A 24,476-nucleotide genomic window follows, 5' to 3' on the forward strand; every position below is an offset into this window, starting at 1 on the left:
CCTTTGCAGGACCAACAGCACAGGGGAACAGAGGGGGAAGGATGCTATCAAAATCTTAGTCATTCTTCAAAAGTCTATCAAATGTCATCTCTTCCATGAAGTCTTTCTTGATAAATCTCAGATGCTATTGCCAGGTTTGCATTTTGACCTAGAGGCACCTTTTTTAGCTGGCTGAATCTCAAGGCACCTTCTCCATCTAGACAGCCAACTGATTCTAGACAGCATACCAGTGTGAGGTGACTTTGGGAGTGTTACAACAAACTATTTTAAAGGACTGTCTAAATGTACTAATCTTAGAATGAGCACATAAGACCAAGAAAAGGGAGGCAGGTACTATATATGTGAATATTCACATAATCTAGCTGACTCTATCTGAATATCCCCTCTCCTTGGATGGAGGTCTAATAATTTGCCTAAATCTCACTAATATGAAACTTAACACATAGTGTTGTAATTCTGTCTACATTTTCTCTCCTCTACTAGACTGTAACATCTTTTATATATGTCTTTCTCTCTCTTAGGCACTTTAGTAAATTTTTTTTGGATAAATGAATGAAATAATGAAAGAAAATTCAATGTCTAACTGAAAGATCTCCTTTTGGGTGAATGGGCATGTCCCTGTGGCAAGACTCTTGGACACTCTCCTGAAATTCAGTGACCTCTAACTTTGGGAAGCATGGGCATATACCACTCCTGCCAGAGAGGTATAGCCAGCTTTTTGTGCTGGCTTGGGAATGAGAAAAATTTTGTGGATAAATTTAAGGGAAAAAAGGGGGGGGAAGCTAAATGGGCTTCCTGAAGGGGAAAGGAAGAACAATTCTCTTTAAGTCCTTAGGTAGAACCAGGCAGGAAGCTAGCTACAAGAAGTTAGTATTCGAAAAGGTCTCTATAACTGATAAACAGAAATAACTAGGTTTTACCCTCTGATATTTCTATTGCATCAGAATTCCTTCACCATATTCCTTTTTGTATACTCACTAGAGCTGGTAAGCTAGGTAATGTGCCCATGCATATTTGATCATCCACTTTCACTGAAAATAGAGTGAGAGGAATTGGGGTAACTGTAGACACTAACTCTGATGTCTTCAGATGGCCTCTAGTCTGGCCTTCTTTTGTTCAATGCCTCTGCTGTCCCAGGACAGCAATCATAGTGATATTTCTTGAAGAAACAAATGAGAAAATAGGAAGCCCTACACTCTGAGTCAAAGAAACTAACTTGTCCTTGGGGTGGAGTTGGCCTGGATTCTACAGAAGAGCTTGTCTTGTTTCAGAGATCTGAGGCAAGAAGTTTGAACATCCCTAGAGGAGTGAGCAAAGCAGACTCTATCTTCATCTGCCTCACAGGAACAGGAGGAAGGGGAGAAGAACATGAAATAAATAGTCCCTGTTTCCCAAAGTGATACAATCAGCTCTGCCATTAATGCAATTTCTGAAATTTTGCTCTCCCACCAGCTGTTGATTGGGAAGTAGCTATTTTCTCAGGCAGGTGTCACAAGAGAAAATTTAGCTGAGGTGAAGACACTCACACCCACAGAACAATTGGAGGACAATTAGGTGTTGAACTGTGACAACTGAGTTAATGTAATAGTAATAGAGGTAATAGTAATAGAAAAGTGAGATCAATATGATCCTGAAGAGTTGGAGAAGACTTAATGGAAGAGATGGGCTCTGAGCTGGACCATAAAGGATGGGTAGAATTTGAACAAACTGAAGGAGACAGGGGTGGGATGTGACATTTTGGATGATTAGATGATGGTGTTTATCTTATTTGTTCTTTGAAGAGTTAAGAGGTACTTTTTTGATAGGAAACTGGTCAGAGTGGTTACTACTACAGACTGATCCCTAAGACCTAGAGCTTTTCAGATGAGTTGTCGAGGTTCCAGCTGGGGCATCATGGATGAGAATCTATGAATGGTGCTTATATCCTGATGGGGAAAGAGTTGAATTGGTTTAATCTAGAATGAGGTTGTCCCTGAAAAAGCTGTGCTTCTGCTATAAAGACCTTTCTGAGTACTGTTGGGTCTGTGACACCCCCCCCCATCCCCTTAGTATGACTACTTGACTTAAATTGATGGAATGAATCCAATGGAGAAGGGAAATGATCCCAAGGGTTTCTGTCCTTTCATGAGAAGGATTTCTGTCCTGTCTTTGTCATCGACCCTGGGAGATACCATGTGTTAACTGAGGGTCTCAGGATGGGAGCACATTAGTCCAAACTCTCAAACTTCTCTCCCTTTTCCTCAGGTCTCAACTATCCCATCCTTGATCTTCTTGGAGGATTAGCAGTCATTTTAGCATCTCACTGATATTCAGAAATTGCTTTAATCTCTTTCCTCTCCTTTCCTCTTTATCTTCTTTCTTTTTCCCTTACAGAAGGAAGGCCACAAGCCTCTCAGGTCATGTCTCATGGCTCTTTGTTTGTCCCCTAAGTGGGGTGTGCATGCTTTGTGCATGCTTCTGCCTGCAGACACTTCGTGTTATCTCCCCAAAAGTGATGTGCATGCATGTTCTGTTCCTTCAGATGCCTTGTGTCCTTCCTGCATTCAGCATGTTTGGTTTCTGGCAAAAAATCCAGGGTAGAAAATAAGAATCTGTTTAGTGCAGGGGCCACCAGGCCAAGAAGGGAAATTTAAGTTTCCATTGGACTGTCTATTCTATCAGGGGACAAAGAGGGAATATGCATTTCTGTAGAGCCTACTGTGTATGATAGACCCTTGTTACAGATATTTCATTTGATCCTCACAACCCTTCAAGGTAGGTACTGTTATTATCCCTATTTTACAGTTGAGGAAACTGAGACCAAGGTAAGGGACTTGCCCGGGGTCACACATCTAGTATATGTCTAAGATTGGATTTGAATTCAGAATCATCACAGAGTCTACCAGTAATCAGAACCTTTGGAGACTGTTGGGACAGCTTCTTCTATTGCTTCTTTTAATAAAAAGATTTTTTTTGATATCTTTTATAAACATTGTTAAAATTTCCTCCTATATTCCACCCTCTCTTTCTCCCAGAGAGCCATCCCAAATGGCAAATAAATTTTCCATTACTTCTTTTTAGATATTCCTCCTCTGGTATTTCTATATCCTACCCAGAGCCAGGAGTAAGGGTAGAAATGGTAGGCAATTTTCTTGGGTGCCCCTCAGAGATGGATATATAATCAAGAATGTTTTAAAATATCTATTTTAATTTTTTAAAATATTTATTTTTATGCCAAAACTCTACTTTTCATTGTATTTATTTTGTGATAAGTCAAGATGCTTGAATTACTTCTCAAAACTTCAGATGGACCCCCAACACCAACGGGACATCATTATCAAATGCACACTTTGAAACCTTGTCCAAGTCATTCTGCCCTATCTTGACTCTTGAAAAAGACCTTGAATCATTCACTCATTTTGAGTGTATTCTCATGGCCAAGCTCAGCAGTTTTGTACACGCCTTATTGGAGTGCTATTTCACATACATTTTAATGACCAGGAGTTTGAGCCTGAGAGCATCCAAAAGGTGGCTTTTATCCTGAAGCTGGGCTCTTTTTTTTTTTTTTTTTGACAGATTGTGGCCAAGAGAGAAAGGGAAGGGAAAGGTCCAGATACTTCAGTCTTCAGTTGACTCCCATAGGACAGTGTTTGCCTTTGGTTTGCTCAAGAGATTTGGAGATTCTTAAACATATTTTTCACCCAGACTAGCAGATTCTAACAGTTTGAAGTGTTTGTTTTGAGTCTTAACATATAGCTTTTCCCAAGTGTTTTTTTTAAGCTGTTCCTTTCTTGTTTTCTTTGAAGCTCCTATGATCAGCATCCCATTGCAAAATTCAGTAAAATCACCAAGGACAGTGATCCAAGTTTAAATTGGTGCTGATCAGATGCTTCTGATCCTCTTTATAAACCTTTCATCCAATGCCTGAAATGTGTATGATGGTATCAGTGTTCTCAATACCTAGTTGAGTCCTAGCCAGAGTTCAGAAAAGAAGGGACGTTGGCTTTCAGAGTTTGGTGCCAATAAGGCTAGCTCACGTACTGAAGTTTAGGATCCTTTCAAGTGAAGAGAAGCCATGCTTAAGGAGAACCTAAAATAGTTCATTGACTATCTGGGTCTTGAGCCTTAGCCCCTGATTGGAGCTGAGCTTTTGTTAATTCTGGCTGCTTGCTCTTGGGACCCTGGCTGCCCTAGCCTATTCTGAGACTGCTGATTGATATTCTTGTGGCCTTAAAGGATCTGACCTTTAGGAGGGGGAGGGGGTTGCAAAGATAGTAGGTGCTCACTCTAGCCCTCTACTTTATATTTCCTCAGGAAAGAAAAGGAGTTGGGAGGGGATATGGCATTGGATGTTCTCAATCTTTGGGATCCTTTTGCTTTTAGAAGGACTTGGCCTGGACTAGACTTTTAGGATCCACTGTAGGGAAGAAAAGACCCTACTGTATGAAATGAATTCAGATTCTTCTGTACAATGCTCAGTATTAAAATCTTTAATCTTGGAGAGGTGGGCTTAGGGTCCTTTGCTGAGCTCTCAGCTATGCATCCTCCTCCTCATTTTCATTCCCCTCACCTCCATCCCCATCTTAGGTGGTCCTGGGCCCCTGCTGAGCTCTTAGTTGTACTTCCCTCCCTTCCCCAGGTAGTTCAAGGGCCAACCCCCTTCCTTCTCAACTATGTATCCTTCTCCCATTCTAGGTGGTCCCAGGGCCTCCTATCAAGCTCTCAGCTGTGCATCCCCTGCCTACAATCCCCCACCCCATCCCAGATGGGTATGTTTTTTTCTTCTAGAAGTCAATCAGACACTTTGCTTTTTCAGGTCATCTTTCCCTTTGACTTTCTCAGTAGCCTTAGTTCTTAATAATAGGTAAAATTATTGGGTGAGAAAACACCAGCCTGGCATTGGCAAATAAATTCTTGCCTTCTGAATTCCCCAACTTGTTCTTCTGAGGAGCAGCAGCTCTGGGGATTGCCTTTGTGTTCTTCAGGTCTATTTGGGAATCTCTGGTAACAGATCCTTTTAATGAAGAAAAAAAGTCATCTAGTGTGGTGGGAGGTGTGTGTATGTCTGTGTCTGTGTGTGTGTGTGCACATGCATGTCTATGCCTTGTTTGTCTGTGTGTGTGCCCGTCTGCGCATGTGTGCATGTGGCTGGCTGGCTGCCTGTCTGTCTGTGTCTGTGTGTGAGCATGGCTGCCTGCCTCTGTGTGCGTGTGTGTGTGTGAGTGTGTGTGTGTGGCTGGCTGTGTGTGTCTGGGGCTGGGGCTCGGTGTGTGTGCTTGTGCGTGTGTGTACTCATGCCTCTAAACCCAGCTTAGCCCAGGGAAGCAGATGGATTCTAAACAAGCTGGCTTGCAGAGTGACCAGCCCTCAGTGGTCCTGCCAATCTCCAGGAGCTTGAGGAAGGTATCTGTGTTTGCTGAGAGTGACCAGGACCAAGATGTGAAATAAGGGGTAAAGTCCTACTTTCCCTTGAGAAAGGACGGAGAAATTTTCCGAGTGAAGCATACAAGTCTGGCTGTGCCCATTCCTCATTGCTTCAGGTTTGATCATCGGTACTAGCATTGAGCTTGGCCTCCTCTGTTTTGGGATAGTGAGACATACCCAACTTCCCAGTTGTAGTAAGCATATGTTAGACCATACCTCACAAATTGTGAGAGAAGCTTTCTGAGGAGACACGTCCAGGCTTTTTCCTCTTGCTTTACCTGACATGTGGCAGAGAGAGGGCAGCTTCTGCTTGTTCTTCTCAGTTGATGTTGGTGGCATTACTGGCCCTGATGTCAGGCTTCATTCTAGTCTATTACTGTAGCTTAGCTGGGGCCAACAATCCCTTCTTTACTGCTTCTCCATGTCTAGAGGTAACCTTGGATTTAACACCCTAAAAACCATCATTTGTTCCTAATGGTCTTACTCATCTGTATTTTTTTTTCCCCATTAAATTTGAATGACTTTAAATCTGAAGCTGTTTGACTCTGCTGTTTCCCGTCTTCCCTGGGAGGGTTCATAGGTATTTATCTCCCTTTGGAAGCCAACTTTGCCCATGCTCTTAGACCACCAAATTTGTTCATTTGAATATCTAATTAAGTGTCTGTGTCTATGTTCAAAGATCAGATCCTCCCCTTTCCCCTTCTCCACCACCCACCACCATGACTGGTTTTCATCAGAGCCACCTGTGCTTTCCTTGGGAGGTTTATCAGGACAGTTCTCAGAAGGGAAAACTCCAACTGGCCCAAAGGAGACTAGTGTCCAAACACAACTGGGCCTTAGGACTCATTGACTTAGAGGTATCTGTCTCAAAGTTAAAACCTCTGCCCTGTGATCCACCTCTTTGTGGCCAGTCACGAGAACCATCATGACTTAGATCCCCACAGGGATCCTGAGCTAAAATAATTGACTCAGCAACCATTTACTATGTGTTTACTATATGAGAAGTGATCTGTTGAAGGCAGATGAGATACAGAGATGAAAAGTATATGATCTTTCCCTCAGGTAGCTTCAGAACCATGGGAGAAATTTTCCTTTGATTAAAGGAAAGAGCCTAGGGTAGAAGTTGGTTGATAGAATCACTTTACCTATCTTAGACCTCAAAATTATGAGGTAGTCTTTGTCTTCTTCCTGAGATGATTCCTTATGTGTAAATTTCTTCCTTATCTTTGCACAGAACCTCTTATCCTAAATAAAGCAAGAATCCTTTGCATGAAGTATATATAGCAGAGAAGAGTGAAAACATTTTTTCTGATGAACAGATGCACTGAGCAAACTCTTAAAAATCTCTATGGGTTGCTACTAATGGTCCATGTCATTACAACCTGCTTTTCTTGGTATCAGGCAGAAATGTTTTTGGGGTGGAGTTGTTAGATCCAGGCACACATTGCCAGTAACCGTGCCTGTGTGTGTCTTGTGTGTCCAAATGTTTGTGTGTTGTAAGTTGCATGAACTATATTCCATGAAAACAGATTCCTGAATCTCTCTCTACCTGTCTTACTCCCAGCCTAAGTTATAACAAGACTTAGGCCTTTCTTTGTCCCCCTTATCTTAACTTTCTTTGTCTTCTCTGAAGGTTCCTGATGATGGTGACCCCTCTAGGCAGCTGTGGCTCCCTGGTGGGTAAGTACTTCCTAGGACAGCATTTTCCTTATGGTCCTTTCCTTAGATTTTTTTTTGGGGGGGGAGGAGCATGTATGAGATAGAAAAGAGATTGGTTCCCAAGGTTTTTTCTTTATTTCTGACCCCTGACAATCCAGCAACAAGTAATATAGCAAGTCAAAGAATGGAGAACCAGGAAAAAAAAATTTTTTTGAGATCACTCCCAACTAAAAAGGTAGCTTCTAAATCAGTGTTATTTAGAATAAAGTCAAGACAGGAGAATCTTGGGACCAAGGCCAAGGTGATCCTGGGTAGAAAAAAGTCCTTTGCCTTTTGCGAAATTCGTTACTAGGGACAATCATTAGGTCTTTGAACTGAAAGAGCTCATGAAAAATTTGTTCATATCCTGACCTTTGAAGTAATAAGATGATTAAGTCACTAAGATCATCTCCTCTAGAGCTCCATAAGACACAATTCTACACTCTTTGGCTATCCATTTGCTAGTATTTAATTTCCCTCATAACTCTCAATAAGTTTGGTAGAAAAAAGTTTTATTGATATTTATTTTGTTGCCTTAAAAACATTTATAGATTTCTCTCACTTCATGAGAGATCTCCTGTAACAAAGTAAAACAGTTAAATAAAATAAACAATACAGTGACCTTATCTGAAAGTGAGTGTAACATTTCACATCTATAGCATCTCCTCCTCTTTCTTTTTTTATTTTTATTTTTGCAAGACAATGGGGTTAAGTGACTTGCCCAAGGTCACACTGCTAGGTAATCATTAGGTAATCATTAAGTATCTGAGGCCAGATATTAACTTAGTTCTTTCTTTTTTTAATTGAACAGACATTTAGTTTCTCTCCTTCCCACCCTCACCTCATTTAAAAAAATTTCTTGAAAGATATGCATAATCAAGCATAACAAATTCAATGACTGTAGTATATATGCATGCATTTCTGACATATTTCTGTACTAAGTAGCAAGTAAGTTCTTCCTTATTTCCAAATATTCCAAAGAATTTTTCTTACATTTTCCTTTCAGACAGTTTCCTTTTATTCACAACCAAGTGATCAAGCTTCCTATCACCCAGATCTTTAACACCCCCCCCATCACTAAATTCTTTCTTAGCCCTCTCTTCTGTAGGTTATACATCGCAAAGTTCCTTACTTTAACATAGCCTCCATTCTCATACTCTTCTTTGTCTCCTTTTCTCTAGCCCTTCAGACATTTATTACCTATATGACCTTGGGCAAGGCAGAGTTTCCCCTGGACCTCAGAATATTCAACTGTGAAAATGAGATTAAACTGAATAACCTTTAAGGTCCCTTCTGACTATGGATCTGTGATTTTATTTCCTCCTACAATTTCTGAACATTTTGGAGGTGACCAAACCTGAAAGGACATAGAGCACAGATTATGTTCTAGTCTTTAGTCATATACTTTTTAATACCCCTTAGTGTCATATGATATTATATCATAGTGCTACTATAGTATTGACTCAGTGTGTTTATGTTCAGCTCAACCCTTTAAGATATTTTCTTATTTCCTGTATTTAGGAGTCCATCATGGATTCCTTGGCCTAAGATGATATGTGTTTGACTATTTTTCTATGCATTAGGAATTAATATTATGAAAAATCCCATATTAAATATTAGCTAAGGCAGAGCTAACTCCTGCAGCTGTGTCTATATCCTTTTACTCATGGGCTTCCTCTCCAAGGATTTCCAGTTCTCTGACTTGCCTCTGGTTTCCCAAGAAAATCCTTAAGTTCTGACTTCCTACAATAATCATGGATTCCCAAATAGTCATTGTCATCCCATGGCAATCCTCAAAATGAACTTAAATACCCAGTTACAACCATGGCTTCAATTAGATTCGTCTTGAGATTATGTGTGTGGTATCTTGGAAGTTGGATTAAGTAGTTGTTTCAACAGCTAGCATTGATGGTGGAGTTAGCATTTGGCATTCCATTTTGAGCTTTGACCTCCCTTTATGCCTATAGTACCTCTCTGTCTCCCAGGTCCCAGAGTCTCAATGGAGAGGGCAAAGGACCACTTCTGGTTTAATTGTTAGTGGTTGTTGTTGGTTTTAACTACCAAATACAAATAGTAACCTAATTCTGAAGCAGCATGGAAATAGTGAGTACAACTCTGGACTTGGAGTTCAGAATTCAAAATCTCACCCCAAGTATACACTTGTGACCTTGTGCAAGCCATTTAACCTTCTTACTCTTATCTAGAAAATGAAGACACTGGAATTAATAACCCTTTAAAGTTCCCTCCCTGTCCTTTTCTCTCTCCTTCCTCCTCTTATTTTCTATTTTCCCTTTCTCCTTTCATCCTTTCCTTTCATCCTTCATTCTCTACCTCCCTTCTTTCCTTTTCTCTTCCCTCCACTATAATCTGACTCTGAATCTGCCTCATATCCCAACAGCACCCATAACAGTGAGCCTGGCTTCTTCTGGCTGTGCCAGTGGAACCACAAGCTCTGGTGCATTCTATTAATCTAGAAATATTGTGATTATGGGTCCTTTGATGGCATATGTCTGTTGTCTTAGGAGCAGACTTGCCAGGTCTAAGGTGCCTTATCACCCTGAACTTTAGTTAACTTCCTAATAGTGAATTTTTGACCATAACAGTTCTAAAAGACTATCTACCAAGTCATATAGGATTTATGATCTACTCCAACAGTTATAATTCCATGAAACATTGAAACACAACTGCTACATATTATTCTTTGTTTTATGTGAATAGATTTGTGCCCTACATGAATTATATTTATTCTATTTCTTGAAGGAGCTTGTTTTCTTAGTTCAAACTTGTTGCACTGAATACTGCCTCTCTGTCTCTAGTGTTGTTCCTAATCTGTCTGGGAAGACCTAAGACCATTCCCAGAGTCTAGCTCCCATATATAGAGTGGTGACTCTTTAATGAGTCATGAAAAAGCTGAAATAAGATTGTATCCCAAGTACCATGGAAGGCTATACACCAGATATTGAGGATATTAGAAGTTACCATGTTGGACAGTTAGTCTGTACATGCTTAGACTTTGGCTCCTGCCATATGAGCTGCCCACTTCCTTGGTTCTCTTATTTTGGAAATGTTACTCAGGAGGATAAGCATGATTGGCTATTGGCTCTCATATTAGCTTTTTTCTTTCAGCTTTTGGGAATATACATATATATATATATATATATATATATATATATATATATATAGAGAGAGAGAGAGAGAGAGAGAGAGAGAGAGAGAGAGAGAGTGTCATGTTTATAAAATTCCTAAAGGTTCATCTCCTAAAACTATCTAAATCATACCTTTCCCTCAGCAAAGGTAGCAGTTGAGGGGCAGTGTCTGTGACCCATCCCTAAGAGTAGACTATGCAGGCTGATCATTTGAAATTGTGGCTACGAGAAGCTTGCTCCTGCTGTGAGTCTGTCACTAACCAAAGGTCATAGATTCAGGAACTACCCATTTGATAAATAAGTTAAAATAAGCAGAGTTCCATCCATTTATCTAATCCCATGCTGGGCTTGGTGGAGAATATCAAGAAAAGGAGATAGTATGGTCCTTGCCTTATAGCTCTCACAGTCAAGTTGAAAAGAGACTTGTGCATGCAATAGCCTACAAGAAAGGAAACTATTGAGCACAATATTCAGAATCAAATTCCTAAATGGCTTCTGTCCGTTCCACATCTGGAATGTGCCATCTGGGGATTTAATGAGCTTCCCTTTGTTGGAGATATAGAGCCTGAGGCTGAATGACCACTTGTTAGACATTCTGACTCCTGCAAAAACTAGGAAGTTGGACTGGAGGACGACCTCTGTGTTCCTTCCACCTCTGAGGATCTGTGCTTTTATTGCACTTTGCTAGTTCTACTGAAAGCCTTTGGGCAATGGGAAAAAATGAAGTAAATGGAGTGGAATTTCCTCATATCAGGCTAATATTAGTTCTGAATCTCCCTCTCCTTGTCCTTCTAGGTCAGCTGGTGGACTCTATGGTATTGACAGTATGCCAGACCTTCGCAAAAAGAAGCCACTTCCCCTTGTCAGTGACTTGGTAAGAGTTGTACAAATCTGCTCTCAGAGGTCAAAGTACACGGAATATCTCATTGCAGAAATTGATATGTACTGGTCACTTGGTCTCACTTTTTATGATGACTAAGTTCCCAGCAGTGACCTGAGGACAATTTGCTAATGACTCTTTCTTGAACACATGCTAAATAGACTTTGTGGAAAAAACTTGCCTAATTGGGACTTGACTCTTCTCAAAAACTTGTTTTGAGAAGGAATCAGAGTACATGATCTCAGTGTAAGTCAAATCTTTCTGGGAACACATGTGGAATGGGATCCTATCCCATTAAGGGAACATTTCAGGGAAATGGATCCTGTTTTTTTTTTCTGGAAGTTCATCTAACAGTGGCTGATCCAGAGGAGCCCTTGGCCTCTATGCATCTCCAGATCCTTGGTGGAGATCTATTGTTGGAATACATTTGTACTAGATAGTAGGGAATTAGCCTCCATACTTTCTCTTTAGGCTTTCTAAAAAACTTCTAGATTATGTTAAACACCATTTTCCCCCTCAACTGTATACCTTGTCACAGAGCTTGAGGGATTATAGTTATCCTTTCCGCTCTTTCTCATTGTATTAGATAAAGTCAGTCCTCTTCCCCCTAGATCTCCAGGATGATTAGACCCTTTTTTCTACTTGTGAAGTTTCTGAGGCTAGAGTCCCATTGCCATCTAGGTTATGATGGTTAGGTTCCATCTTCAAGGTGACACAGTGAGTAAACATTCAGACCCAGGTCTTAATGACTCCTACTCCAGATTTCCTTCCACTGCACTATGATTCCTCCAGAGATATGTGATATAAAGACTCTTATATAATTCCCCCAAAGTCCCATAGCAGGTTCTTTCTTGCCTTCTGCTAAGAGTCAATAAATTCCTCTTTAATTTTTTTTCTTTTTCTCTCCCTATACCTTTCCTCTTCTGCCATATTCTTGGGTGATAATCCAACTCCTATGACATGGGATGGAGAACTCTGGTCCCTATAACTGCTCAGACCAGTAATATATTTTCTTATTGTACTGAGATATTGAAACCTTGTCTGTCTTTTAAAACTATAAAAGATGGTAAATAGAACTAACACTCTCTCTGTGTGGTAAAACTACTAAGCTACTTGTCCAGATGATTTCCTTTCTTCTTTCCTTTCAGTTATACCTTCAAGCCTGGTTCTCCTCCTGTTCAGTCAATTACCAGCTATCTTTCTCTGGAGAAGGTTTGCCCAAAGGCAAAGGGTACTTCTTGGCCTTCTCAAGGATTAGGACTCTGGATTGCCCCATTGTGTCTATCCCAAGGATTAAATGGAAAGCTTCAACAAGAGACCTACAGGGTTGCTATACTCACATTTAACTTGCAGAATCCTCCTTGGATCTCCTGTCCCTATTCTATCTACATGAACTCTCCTTTCATCCCTTCTGGTTCTGGTTTTCTGAGTCTAGCATTGGGTCCTTATCCTGTCTCAGCCAAGAATCTCAGACCTAAGATCAATACTTCTAGTCCTTTATGCTGCAGGATGATATGCAGGCACAGATGATAGAAATTTCTGAGCTCTAGGTTTGAGACAGATTTGTCTAAGGTCAGAAGGGATTTGGATAGAAGGCCAATGGCAAACCCTACTTGGTTATCACTTTAAATGTATCCATCACAGCTGGGCCATTAATATCCTATTGTTCCTTTCTCTGCTCTCCTCTCAACAGGCCATGGTGAGTGTTATCAGACTTCTCTCCCTCCCTAACATCCTTAGACTGCCATTGTGTATCCTTTCCCAACCTTTCCTCTTGTTTTAGTTTGATATTGTGAAATGTGCCTTCAGCCTTCACTGATACAAGCCAACCCTTAGCAGCGCAGGTGGCTATCCTTGGGGTGAAGCCTTGGGTCTCACTGGAAGAACAGCTGTCATTCACCCTCTCAGTTGCTTTCTGGTTTGCCCATTGGACTTCTGAAATCTTGTCATTTTTCTGGGTGCTTTGGGTCCTAGGAGTTGGTACCAAGGGTGAGAAGCATAAGTAAAGCTTCTAAGGGTGGCATTGGGATCACTGTGTGTAACTTAGACAGATTCAGGTGCAAATTTCTCCCCTACCTTTCCAAACCTCATTTCTTGATCTAAAATGCTTTCTATTACCAGTGCTACCCCCTATACCTTAGAGTTAAACCTGTGGCTTAGCTCTTTTGGTCAGAAGGAGAGAACATCCTAGAGTAATGGGAGAAAATGAAGCCTTTTAGACTATGCACTCCATAATAGCTTGTGCTGTGGAGGGTGTGTGTGTGAGCACAGTTTGTTAGGGGATAGTCTCCCTAAGAACTTGAGACTAGGGGCAACCAGCAGGGACATTAGTTTGGGATCCAAATTACTGGGTCTTGGAAAGAGTGAGTGACAGGAGTTGGAGGGGTTCAGATTGATAGTCTGGGCCCTATATCCTACTCAGCTTTGTTAGCCTTTGACACGGTGGGTGACTTGTTTCTCTTTACAGTCACTGGTCCAGTCCCGGAAGGCAGGAATCACTTCTGCATTGGCCACACGGACCTCTCTCAAAGATGAAGAACTGGTAAGCATTAATGATTTTAAGCTATTTTTCTGCTCTGGACTTTGGGTTCTGGGCTTAGGCCAGGCCAGACCAAGCTAAGATCAAAGATATAATCATTAGTAGCTTCCTTGCCAGGGCTGTTGAAAGGAAAGCCAACTTCTCCTGAGACCCTTGGTTGGTTATTTTTTTTAATTGAAATTTTATTTTATTTTTTCAAATGCATGCAATGGTAGTTTTTCAACATTCATCCATTAACAAATTTATGAATTCCACATTTTGCTACCACCTTCTCCTCCCTCCCTAAGGCAGTGAACAGTCTGTTGTACATGTTGGATGTGTATATTTGGATTTAACATATTTACATATTAGTCATGTTGTAAAAGAGGAATTAGAACTAAGGGCAAAGAAAAAACACTATGAGAGAGGAAGGAAAAGCTTAAAAGAAGTTTTAAAAAACATAGTATGCATTCAGAGTCCATGTTTTTTTCTCTAAATGTGAATGACATTGTCTATAACAGTTCTCTCAGGGTTCTCCTTGAAAAAAGCTGCCTTTATCATGTTTGACCTTTTTTACAATGCTGTTGTTAATGTGGACAATGTTCTCTTGGCTCTGCTCACTTCACTCAACATTAGTTCACATAATTCTTTCCATAATTCCCTAAAATTCAAAAATCAATTCATTATTTCTTACAGAACAATAGTACTCCATCATATTCACATAACAAAACTTGTTCAGCCATTCCCCAATTATTAGGCCATCCCTTCAGTTTGTAATTCTTTGCCACTACAAAAAGCGTTGCTATAAATATTTTTGAACATGTGAAACTTTTCCTGTTTTTTTATGGTTCCTTTGGGATATAGACCTAGTTGTGGTATTGCTGGGTCAGAGAATTTGCAGTTTTATTGCTCTTTGAGCATAGTTCCTGCTTGCTCTCCAGAATGGCTGGGTCATGTCACAACTGCACCAACACTGCATTAATGTCTCAATTTTCCCACATTCTCTCTAAAACTGATTGTTTTCCTTTTTTGCTCTTAGTCAATCTGATAGGTGTGAGGTGGCACCTCATAATTTTTTATTTTGTATTTCTCTAATCAATAATTTGGAGCATTTTATATCACTATATATAGTGTTAATTTCTTTATCTGAAAAATGCCTGTTCATATCCTTTGATCGTTAATAGGGGAATGACATGTAATCTTATAAATTTTAATTCAGTTCTCTATATATTTTAGAAATGAATCCTTTATTAGAAATACTAGCTGTTTCCCAGTTGTCTGTTTTCCTTCTAATCTTGGCTGCATCAGTTTCATTAATTTCATTTTTAATTTATATATATTTCTTTATATATATAATTATATATAAAATTTAAATTTAATAGTCAAAATCATGCATTTTGCAATCTCTCTTTTTTTAGTCATAAATTTTTCCTCTCTCCATGGATAGATTAGTTCTTGTTCTTTTAATTGGTCTATGCTATTGCCCTTATGTATAATTATGACCTTATTTTGGTATAGGGTATGAGATGTGAGTCTATGCCCAGTTTCTGCCATACTGTTTGCCAGTTTTTGTTGAATATTGAGTTCTTATCCCAGAAGTTCATAAGTCTTTGGGTTTGTCAAACAGTAGATTACTATAGTCATTTACTACTGTTTCTTTGTACCTACTCTAATCCACTGGCCAGGCAATTTTGATGACTCCCATTTTATAGTATAGATTTAGATCTGATACAGCTATGTCACCTTCTTTTACATTTTTTTTCATCAATTCTTTGATGTTCTTGACCTTTTGTTGATCCAGATGAATTTTGTTACTATTTTTTTCTAGCTCTGAAAAGTAGATTTTGGTAATTTGATTGGTATGGCTCTGAATAAGTAATTTAATTTTGTATTGTTTATATATATTGTATTGTATATTGTATTGTTTATATATATATATTTATATATAAAAAATGCTGATGATTTATGTGGCTTTATTTTATATCCTGCTACTTTGCTGAAGTTGTCGATTTTTTTCAAAAGCAGTTTTTTTAGTTGATTTTCTTGGATTTTGTAAGATTTCTAAGCTTACCATCATATTACCTGCAAAGAGTGAAAGTTCTGCTTCCTTATTGCCAATTCTAATTCCTTCAATTTCTTTTTCTTCTCTTATTGCTAAAACTAACATTTCTAATATTTTACTGAATAATAGTGGTAATAATGGTCATCCTTGTTTTTGAAAGTGCTCCTACTTTTATCCCCATTATATATGATGCTTGTTGATGGTTTTAGCTAGATACTACTTGTTATTTTAAGAAAAACTCCGTTTATTTCTATATTCTCTAATGATTTTAATAGGAATGGGTGCTGTATTTTGTCAAAGGCTTTTTCAGCATCTATTGAGATAATCAAATGATTTATGTTAGTTTTGTTATTGTTATGGTCAATTTTGTTGCTTGTTTTCCTAATATTAAACCATCTCTGCCTACCTGGTATAAATCCTAATTTATCATCTTGTAATAAATTATAACAATGTATTAGCCTTGTAATAATTTGCTGTAATCTCTTTGCTAAAACTTAAATTTTTGCATCTATATTCAACTTCTCTGAAACTCTTGGTTGGTATTTTTTAAAAAAAATCTTCGCTCTAGGATTTTCCTGCCTAGACCTAAAGTAAACTATGATGGGGTGTGGGATACGTGTTTTTCAGAAATCTCATGTGTACAAGAAAACCCTGCAAGCCTTGATCTACCCTATCTCCTGCACCACTCCTCACAACTTTGAGGTGTGGACAGCAACCACCCCTACCTACTGCTATGAATGTGAAGGCCTTCTGTGGGGCATTGCCCGGCAGGGCATGCGTTGTACTGAGTGTGGGGTGAAGTGCCATGAGAAATGCCAGGACCTGCTCAATGCTGACTGCCTACAAAGTGAGTGATGCTGCCTGGGCCCACTGGGATTGTGGGTGGACCAGAGGTGTGGAGAAAAGGACTAACAGCTCTAGGAAGGCAGCACCCTCCATGGTGACTCTTCTAGCAATATGATTTCTCCTTGCACAGGAACAGCCCGAGATGGTCCTTAAAGGCCTATTTGGGCTGCAATTCTTGCATCAGGAACTCCTTAGGCAGAGTTTTGGGGGTGTTGTTAGTGGCTGCTTTTAATGATCTCCTAGGAGTCCCTTGCAAACATCATTCCTGGGTTGCTTGGGCCTTGGAGGTGCAGTCTGTAGTGGAGAGAGGATGAACAGAGGAATATGAACCTGAGAGATGTGTTTATGCCTCCTTGCCATTACTTCCCAAATGGCTTTGGTAAGCTCAACCCAAGAGGAAGAAGAGTGCCTATGATAATAGTGGATGCATGATCTTGGAACTATCATGATTCACCTCCCCAACTCAGTCTCAGGAGCCAGGAAAGGTTGATTTACTCTTAATTTATCAGGGGTTCTCCCAGATAGGAAAACCAGGAGTAGAAATTATAAAAGAGTCAAGGTCAGGAGGAAATTACTTTTTTGTGCTCCAAACTTTCCAAATCAATGGTTGCAAGTGTAGCTTTGTTAGATATGTGTTCTAAAAAAGCACTAGAGCTGAGAAAAGAGAGACTTCATGTAGAAGGAAATGATGGAGGTGACGTTGTCTCCTCTCTTTTTTCCATTCTCTCTATGGCTGGGGCTAAGCAGGAGCAGGGTCTAGGTGGTTTGGTATGATTCTGTCTTTACCCTCAGGTTCAAAGCTCTTTGGAAAGGAAGGTGTTAGGATTCTTTCAAATTAGATTGTCATCCCTTTTTCATAATAAAGATGCCTGGAAATGATAAATAATGTTAAGGTACTCTTGATAGTATAACCCCCTGGGCATATTCTGTAGTACCAGAACAGATAAAGTAATGGGGATAGGTAGAGAAAATTTCTGAGAGGTTGGTCATGGTGCCTTCTGGAGGTCTTTCAAAAAGCTTTTCACCTTCCTGAAGCTTCAGGAAGAGTCAAATCAAATAGTCTAATTGCTACTTTTGTTAACACTTCAGTTAGTCTAAGGTATTTGGGAAAGCCAAGATAACATGTAGTCATGTGAACACCTGACCTTTGGGGCTATTTACCATGGAAGTACTACTACAAAGAGCAGTGCAGTTTCTCAGCTACAGTGTTCCAGGACCTAAGGACCAGGTGAAAATTTTGACTCTCTAACTTTGAGCAAATCCCTTCATCTCTCTGGGTCTAATTTTCCTCAATTGTTCAAATGAAAGAATTGGACTAGATAATTATGCAGGTCTGTTCCACGTCTAAATCTATTTTTCTAAGGACCCTTTTAATTTTCCCCTGTTCCTTGCCCAATGAATGCTTGGGAAGAAGTCAAGATTCTACATAGTTTGTTATATCTCAGTTTGCTGTGAGTCTGTGTGGGTTTGTAATTGGGGCTCTTTACTGCTTCCTAGCCCAAACACAGTATATTCAAAGAGGAAAAGATATTTTTGCAATAAGGATATGAAACAGATTCAGACATAGTGTATCATACTCCCTAACCCCACAGAAAGGCAGGCAGAAGGGCATGTCACAATTCTCCTCTCCCAGGAATTGGATTGCATGTTTTCCTCATTAGCTATTGCCTAATGTTTCTGCAAAAGAGTGTTAGAAAGTGGAAAGCATGTTGAATTTGCAGTAAAAGCACCCGAGTTCAGATCTCAGCTTGTTCTTTACTGGTGTGATCCTGGATAAATCACTTAGCCTTTCTGGGACCTAAGTCTGTCTGTCTATCTCTTTTTCATATGAAGGATTTAGATTAGATGTCCTAAGTTCTAGTATAGCTCTAATTCCATGGTCCTATAATCAATGTTTCCTTTTCTCAGTGACCCATTGAAGAATGGGCTCTATTCTTTCCACTTCTTGCCTATTTTTTTTTTGTCTCTGATGCAAGCCTCAAGTCCCTTGTGAATTTCTAAGGGTTTTTATTGCTAGTAACACTTAAAACAGGTAAGTGGGAAAAAATAGCAAATGTGAAAATTACAAGAAACCCTTAGTCTAACAATGAAGTTTATCACTAGTATTTACTGATCTTAGCTCTTCTCTTGGCTTGTCACTAGCCACCTTGTTTATTTTTGTCTTGTCTCTACACATTTTTTTTATTATTTTAAGTTCAAATTCCAGTCCCTTTTAGAAGAGAAGGAAGGAAGTCTGAAGGAAGGAAGTCTCCATCATAGACTTTCTCAATTTTTTTCTTTCCCATGTAGTCTGTTTAGAATCAAACAAAGGCAAATATAGATGCTAAAGAATTCAAGTAAATTTTACTTTAGAGAAACTGAAGGGGATAGTGAAACTGGTAGAAACAATACCAGGCTAAAGTCAGAAGGCCTAGGATCCAATCCCAGCTTGTTTACTTATTAGTTGTAGGATCTCGGACTAGATGTATGATCTGCTTCTCAGTTTTCTCAACTGTAAAATAGGGACAATAATGCATGTACAACCAGCTTGACTGGATTGTTATTGGGAATATACTTTGTGAACTTTAACGTACTCTATAAATACTAGTAGTTATTGCCATTGTTGTTCAAGGAATGGTTATGCTACTAAAGTTAAAAGGTCCAAACATGGAGTGTGAATAAGAAAAAGCCAGAAAGGATGGAAGATTCTTTGGAATGTATATCAAGACAGGTCAGCAGAGTTAATCCACCATGGCAAGATGATTACTGGACCAGAAAGACTGGCATGACTGAAGCTAGGTTTCAGGTCTAGTGTAGTGACATTGGCTCCCAAGTTTCCAGCTTCCAGGGGTTGAATTGAGTCAGATACCTCTGCAAAGTTGGATCTAAGCTATGTTTCTAAGGTTACCCTTTTGCTAACTAGCTATCTAGCTACATGACAGCATCCCTTCCCTCCTAATCCTAGGGCTTCTTTTCTCTACAGAGTGGGCATTGATGTTTTTCTTTCCTCTGAGACTTTTAGCTTCAGTCTGAGGAAGCAAAACTTTGGATGGTACCCTGGTAACTTTTGCATTTATTTCCCATTAGAGAAGCTAGTCTCCTAACCTCCAGTGAAGCAACTCAAGGGGTGGGGGGATGAAGGGGAGAACAGTTGGCCTCCTCTAATTAATAAGGAGTTCTGAGTTTCTGTAGCCTATTTGGATAAGATATTGTTCATGTTATGTCATCTGGAAGAGAATGTAGGCAAAGCCTGCCCATAGCCCTGTAGGGGTAGGTATTATTGGTTCCTCCTATGGGAAACAATTCTAGTCTCATATTGTGGAGGAATTATGAGTCCATTTTAATTCCCAGAGCATCCTGGGAAAGCCTTGACAACCACTCTGTGACCAGAGAATGTTTCTGAAATAAAATCCCTGTGAGATATGATAGCCAGGACCATTTTCAAGGACAGTGACCCCAAGCTATATCCCTTTTTTGTTTATATTGTGTCTCTACTGCTATAAGGCTTTAAATGAAACCCTAAACCATGAATGAAGTTGGACATAGGGATATAGAAGAACAAGAAACCCAACCGTAGGTACACAGGTGTAACTGAATGAGGATGTCCAGATAAAAGGTGTAGTCCAGACAGCAGCAGATATTATTGCCCAGTATTTTGGGAACCAGTACTACTCAGCTGCTGCTGAGCTCCTGAAAACCAATAGCATTTGGATAGGAAGTAGTTTTGATTCTAGAAAGTTCACTCTGAAATTGTCAGATTCCAGATCACAAGGAGAAAGGAATTTGATTCACAAGGAAATGGTATTATAGTGCCAGGGAAAATTCTCAGAAGTAACCTTCTGTCACCACTCCTTTACTTAACTGGTGGTGCACCGGCCTTGGAGTCCAGAGGACAGGAACTCAAATGTGGCCTCAAGCACTTGGCACTTCCTAGCTGTGTGACCTTGGGCAAGTCATTTAACCCTGCCTCACATCCAGAGCCATCTCCAGTTGTCCTGATTTCATATCTGACCACTGAACCCAAATGGCTCTGGAAGAGAAAGTGAGGCTGGTGACTTAGCCCATCCCCACCCCATCCCCATTGAAATCCAGTTCTTGTGTTTGTCATGGCATCACCTCCCCTGATGTCATGGTCTTCTTTAGAGAATGAAGGGCACACATCAATCAATACTTCCCTGGATCTGAATCAGATGGCCGCTTGTGGCTCTGGCATTTAAAGAAGGAAAAATAAAATTAGAGAACATGCTTTAAATGTTCAAAATGAACCACCATTATATAAGGCAAATACAATGTCTAGATCAACAAATGTGTGTTTATTGGCACCACAAAGGGTACATAAGAAATATGAGACATAATATCTGCCTTTTATAGGCTTGTAACCTTCCATTAGTGGGAAGGTAAGACTTATAGGAAACTCTTAGAAATTCATTTTCTAGATTTTGTTGAAGAGATAGGGTACCCTGAGTATGGAATATTCCATAGTGTCACACGTGATTGATGTTTTAGTTGGTTTTACTTAATTGGATTTTCTTTATTGCAAAGAAGAGCTTGTTGAGTTTCGGTAGGAGGTCATTGAGGGGAAAAGTCTATTGAGAAATGACTGTGATATGAAAGCAATGAATCTTAATTTTAAAAAATAATAGAATAGCAGAGGCTAAATGACTCTTTGAAGGGAGGGTAGAGGGGAAGAGTGTACCAAGAAATGAGGTAGGGACACATTACAGAGGACCATGAAGGAGAACTGAGGAGTTTAAATTTTGATGGTAGGCAGTAGAAAGCTATTTAAGGTTTTTGAGTAGAGATATAATGTGATAGAAGAAAACTCTTAAAGTTCTGGTTTCTCTAGATATTCAAATGCTTGAAATGGAGGAAAGAACCAGTCAAGAACCTGGCACTGACTCCTCTTTTCGTCTTGGTTATTAAACTAATATATACTGTCATCTGTTGCTTCTGTTTGTTTTGTAAATTGGTTCAGTTCTACCACTACCCAAATATTTGGGATCCTACTATCTTGTCAGCATAGCCCATAGTTAGGAATAGACTAGCATGGACTCAGACTGAACTGTCCCCATCTCTGAACTTCCAGGCAAACCTTGGAGCTAGATCTTTTTGATAGTTTGGTCATTGGAACAGGGTTTGGGAACATACAAGTTTGTACTCTGTCCCCTTTGGGAGCTGAGCCCTGTTCTGGACTATGATATGAGGGAAATAGAACAAGAAAAATATGTGAATCTTGCCTTTACAAAACTCATAATCTAATTGGAGAAAAAAAAGTCACATGTATGAAACAATTCCATCACTTCCCCTTACCTCTCTTCCCCTGGTTCAGAAGTGCTACTTAAAATTCCCAGCATTTCCAATCACATTTATTATGACCTAAAAGGACAGGTTGGATTATTAGCTACTATTGGTATATCTCAAGCCATTCCCAGACCTTTAATTCTAGGCTCTACTCACTAAACAGTTGGATTCCTTCTGGTTAGCTCATCTGTACCTGAATCACTTACTGGGATTCCCTGACTTTTGGGGCTGGGGAGTATCTGTTTCTTCTATTACTTTCCATTTGGGAGTAAAACTGGTAGAGTGAGGCTCTTGATCTCTGATTTCCTTGGCTAAGCAGAATGGTGAATATTTACAAAGCTATATAAGGGTTTTATATAACCTTTAACCTTGAGACTAATTCTCCTTTGTGGCCTAAATCCAACTCAGAATATCCTTATGATATCAATTGGAGAAGAGTGATTTCTTTCAGGCTAGAGCCTCACTCTTAATCCTCAGTCAAACCTATGCTCATCCATTCCTTGTGCCAGACTCTTGTGCCCCAGTGGTCATGTTACTTGATATTCCTGACTGTTTCTGGATACATCTCAGGGGCTGCAGAGAAAAGCTGCAAACATGGAGCTGAGGACCGGACTCAGAATATCATCATGGCTATGAAAGATCGCATGAAAATTCGTGAGCGAAATAAACCAGAAATTTTTGATGTTATTCGAGATGTCTTTACTGTGAGCAAAGTTGCTCATGCACAGCAGATGAAGACAGTGAAACAGAGTGTGCTAGATGGTACCTCCAAGTGGTCAGCCAAGATCACCATCACTGGTAAGGGGAGACTGGTGAGGATTAGGGATGTTGGGATTAGGAAATAGAGGGAGGTAGCATTGGGGTAGGGTGGAGAAAAAAGCTGGGATGGGCATTGATAAAAATAGGGAAAGAGAGGGTATGAAGGAATGGAAGAGTTAGCAAATGAGATACAATTATAGAGCCTAGGAATAAAATAGGTACAGGGATTGATGGCAGGAAAAATATCAAATTCACTAAATAGATGCTATGTGTTTAGGCCAGTAGTAGGCATTGTGGGGGAGATAGTTCACATAGTTATTGCTCTCAAGGAGTTCACTTTTTCCTAGGGAAATTCCTAAGGGTGAGATGTTGAATGACACGACCAAAATTAAATTACAAGACTAGAGATATCATGAGACAGAACATGATTAATTATTAAGTAATTGATACAGAGGTGTTAAGTACAGAAAATAAAATAAAATTAGTCAAGAAAATTCCCTCCACAGAAGAAGAGAAATAGAACCTGAACTGGGCCTTGAACTGGTTTCATGTTTGCTGAAGGGGATTATAGTAAATGGAGAGAACAATTCCTCATCCTCTTAGAAAAGTAACATACATAGAAGCAACATTTGTTTGTAGAAGAGCATATCTTAGAAAAAGAGATAATAGATAAGAAGAAATGGTATTGAGTTGGAATGTCTCTAGTTCTTACCTTGGGTTTCCCATATTGGCTGAGCTTCTCAGCAAATTACTTCTCCTCATGCCAGAGCTAACTTGATTTTAGGATGGTGTCATACCTTGGGGAATCATGTTTTGTATCTTCATCCTTGTTCACCTGCTTGCCTTGTAGTGGTGTGTGCTCAGGGGCTGCAGGCCAAGGATAAGACTGGCTCCAGTGACCCTTATGTCACTGTGCAAGTTGGAAAAACGAAGAAACGAACAAAGACCATCTTTGGCAACCTGAATCCTGTTTGGGAGGAGAAGTTCCATTTGTAAGTGACCAAGGAAGAAGGCTTAATTTGCTGTTGGGTTGAGAACTATAATGTACAGGCCTCCCAAGAACAGGGAAAGCCCTATTTTACTATAAGGTCAGAGTTTGACTTGCTGTTCCCTAGAACTTGAAAAGGATTGAGAAGGAAAAGGAGAATGCAGGAAAATTAAAATGATTCTTCTGTACTTACTTTTTGACTGCTACTATTACTGATTCTTTCTTAGTTTCTTCTCCAGTTTCCAATAACCAATAACCAGACATGGCACATTCCCTAGAGTAGTTAAGAAAGATTTTCTTGTACTGCATGGTACTGCAGAGCAGCAATAGCAATCCAAACAGGAAGGACCACTTGTTGAGTATGCTTTTTAAGGGATCTATTCATGTACTGGTTGGATTAGATGGCCTCTAATGGTCCCTTCCAACTCTGAGACTGATTTTGAGAGTATTTCAAGGAAAGGAAACTCAAAGGCCTCTCCTGAATCATGGTATTTCTGGTTTGAATATGGAAGCACAGATTGTAAGTTCATTTACCCTCAGTTGATCTGATTTTACTTCCTCTTTCCAGCTCATTTTCCCAGCATTCAAGTAGTGTTGATGACCATTAAACCTTAGATATTTGATCTCTCCTTTCTTCCTAGGACACTTAGATACAGTCCAAAGTCATTGACTTTCAATGATTTCCTTGGTCCCATGGAGATGTCCTTTTTCTGGGATCTCCCCAGAGTCTATCTTCTACCCTTCCTTCCTAGGCAACAAAAGGATTAGGCTAGATAGCTTACTCATATCTCTTCCAAAGCAACAGAAAAGGTTCTTGACCCTTGCATTCTCTCTAATTAGGAAATATACCCTCAAGTAAAAGTAAATTGTTCTACTTTCCTGGAAAGACTCATTCT

General features: G+C 39.7%; 1 protein-coding gene across 4 annotated transcripts in view; it reads left to right on the top strand.

Moving 5' to 3' along the window:
* The window catches only part of LOC141495153 (protein unc-13 homolog B), a 369,137-nt gene that overhangs the window by 316,890 nt on the left and 27,771 nt on the right, over positions 1–24,476 (top strand). For all 4 annotated transcript variants that reach the window (XM_074196148.1, XM_074196150.1, XM_074196149.1 and 1 more), the window contains 6 exons: positions 7,037–7,083; positions 11,043–11,121; positions 13,595–13,669; positions 16,335–16,554; positions 22,404–22,631; positions 23,443–23,584. In XM_074196148.1, coding sequence (XP_074052249.1) covers positions 7,037–7,083; positions 11,043–11,121; positions 13,595–13,669; positions 16,335–16,554; positions 22,404–22,631; positions 23,443–23,584 — 791 coding nt within the window. The remainder of the gene's footprint in view (positions 1–7,036; positions 7,084–11,042; positions 11,122–13,594; positions 13,670–16,334; positions 16,555–22,403; positions 22,632–23,442; positions 23,585–24,476) is intronic.

The sequence above is a fragment of the Macrotis lagotis genome, chromosome 8 (assembly GCF_037893015.1).
Source record: "Macrotis lagotis isolate mMagLag1 chromosome 8, bilby.v1.9.chrom.fasta, whole genome shotgun sequence".
Lineage (NCBI taxonomy): Eukaryota > Metazoa > Chordata > Mammalia > Peramelemorphia > Peramelidae > Macrotis > Macrotis lagotis.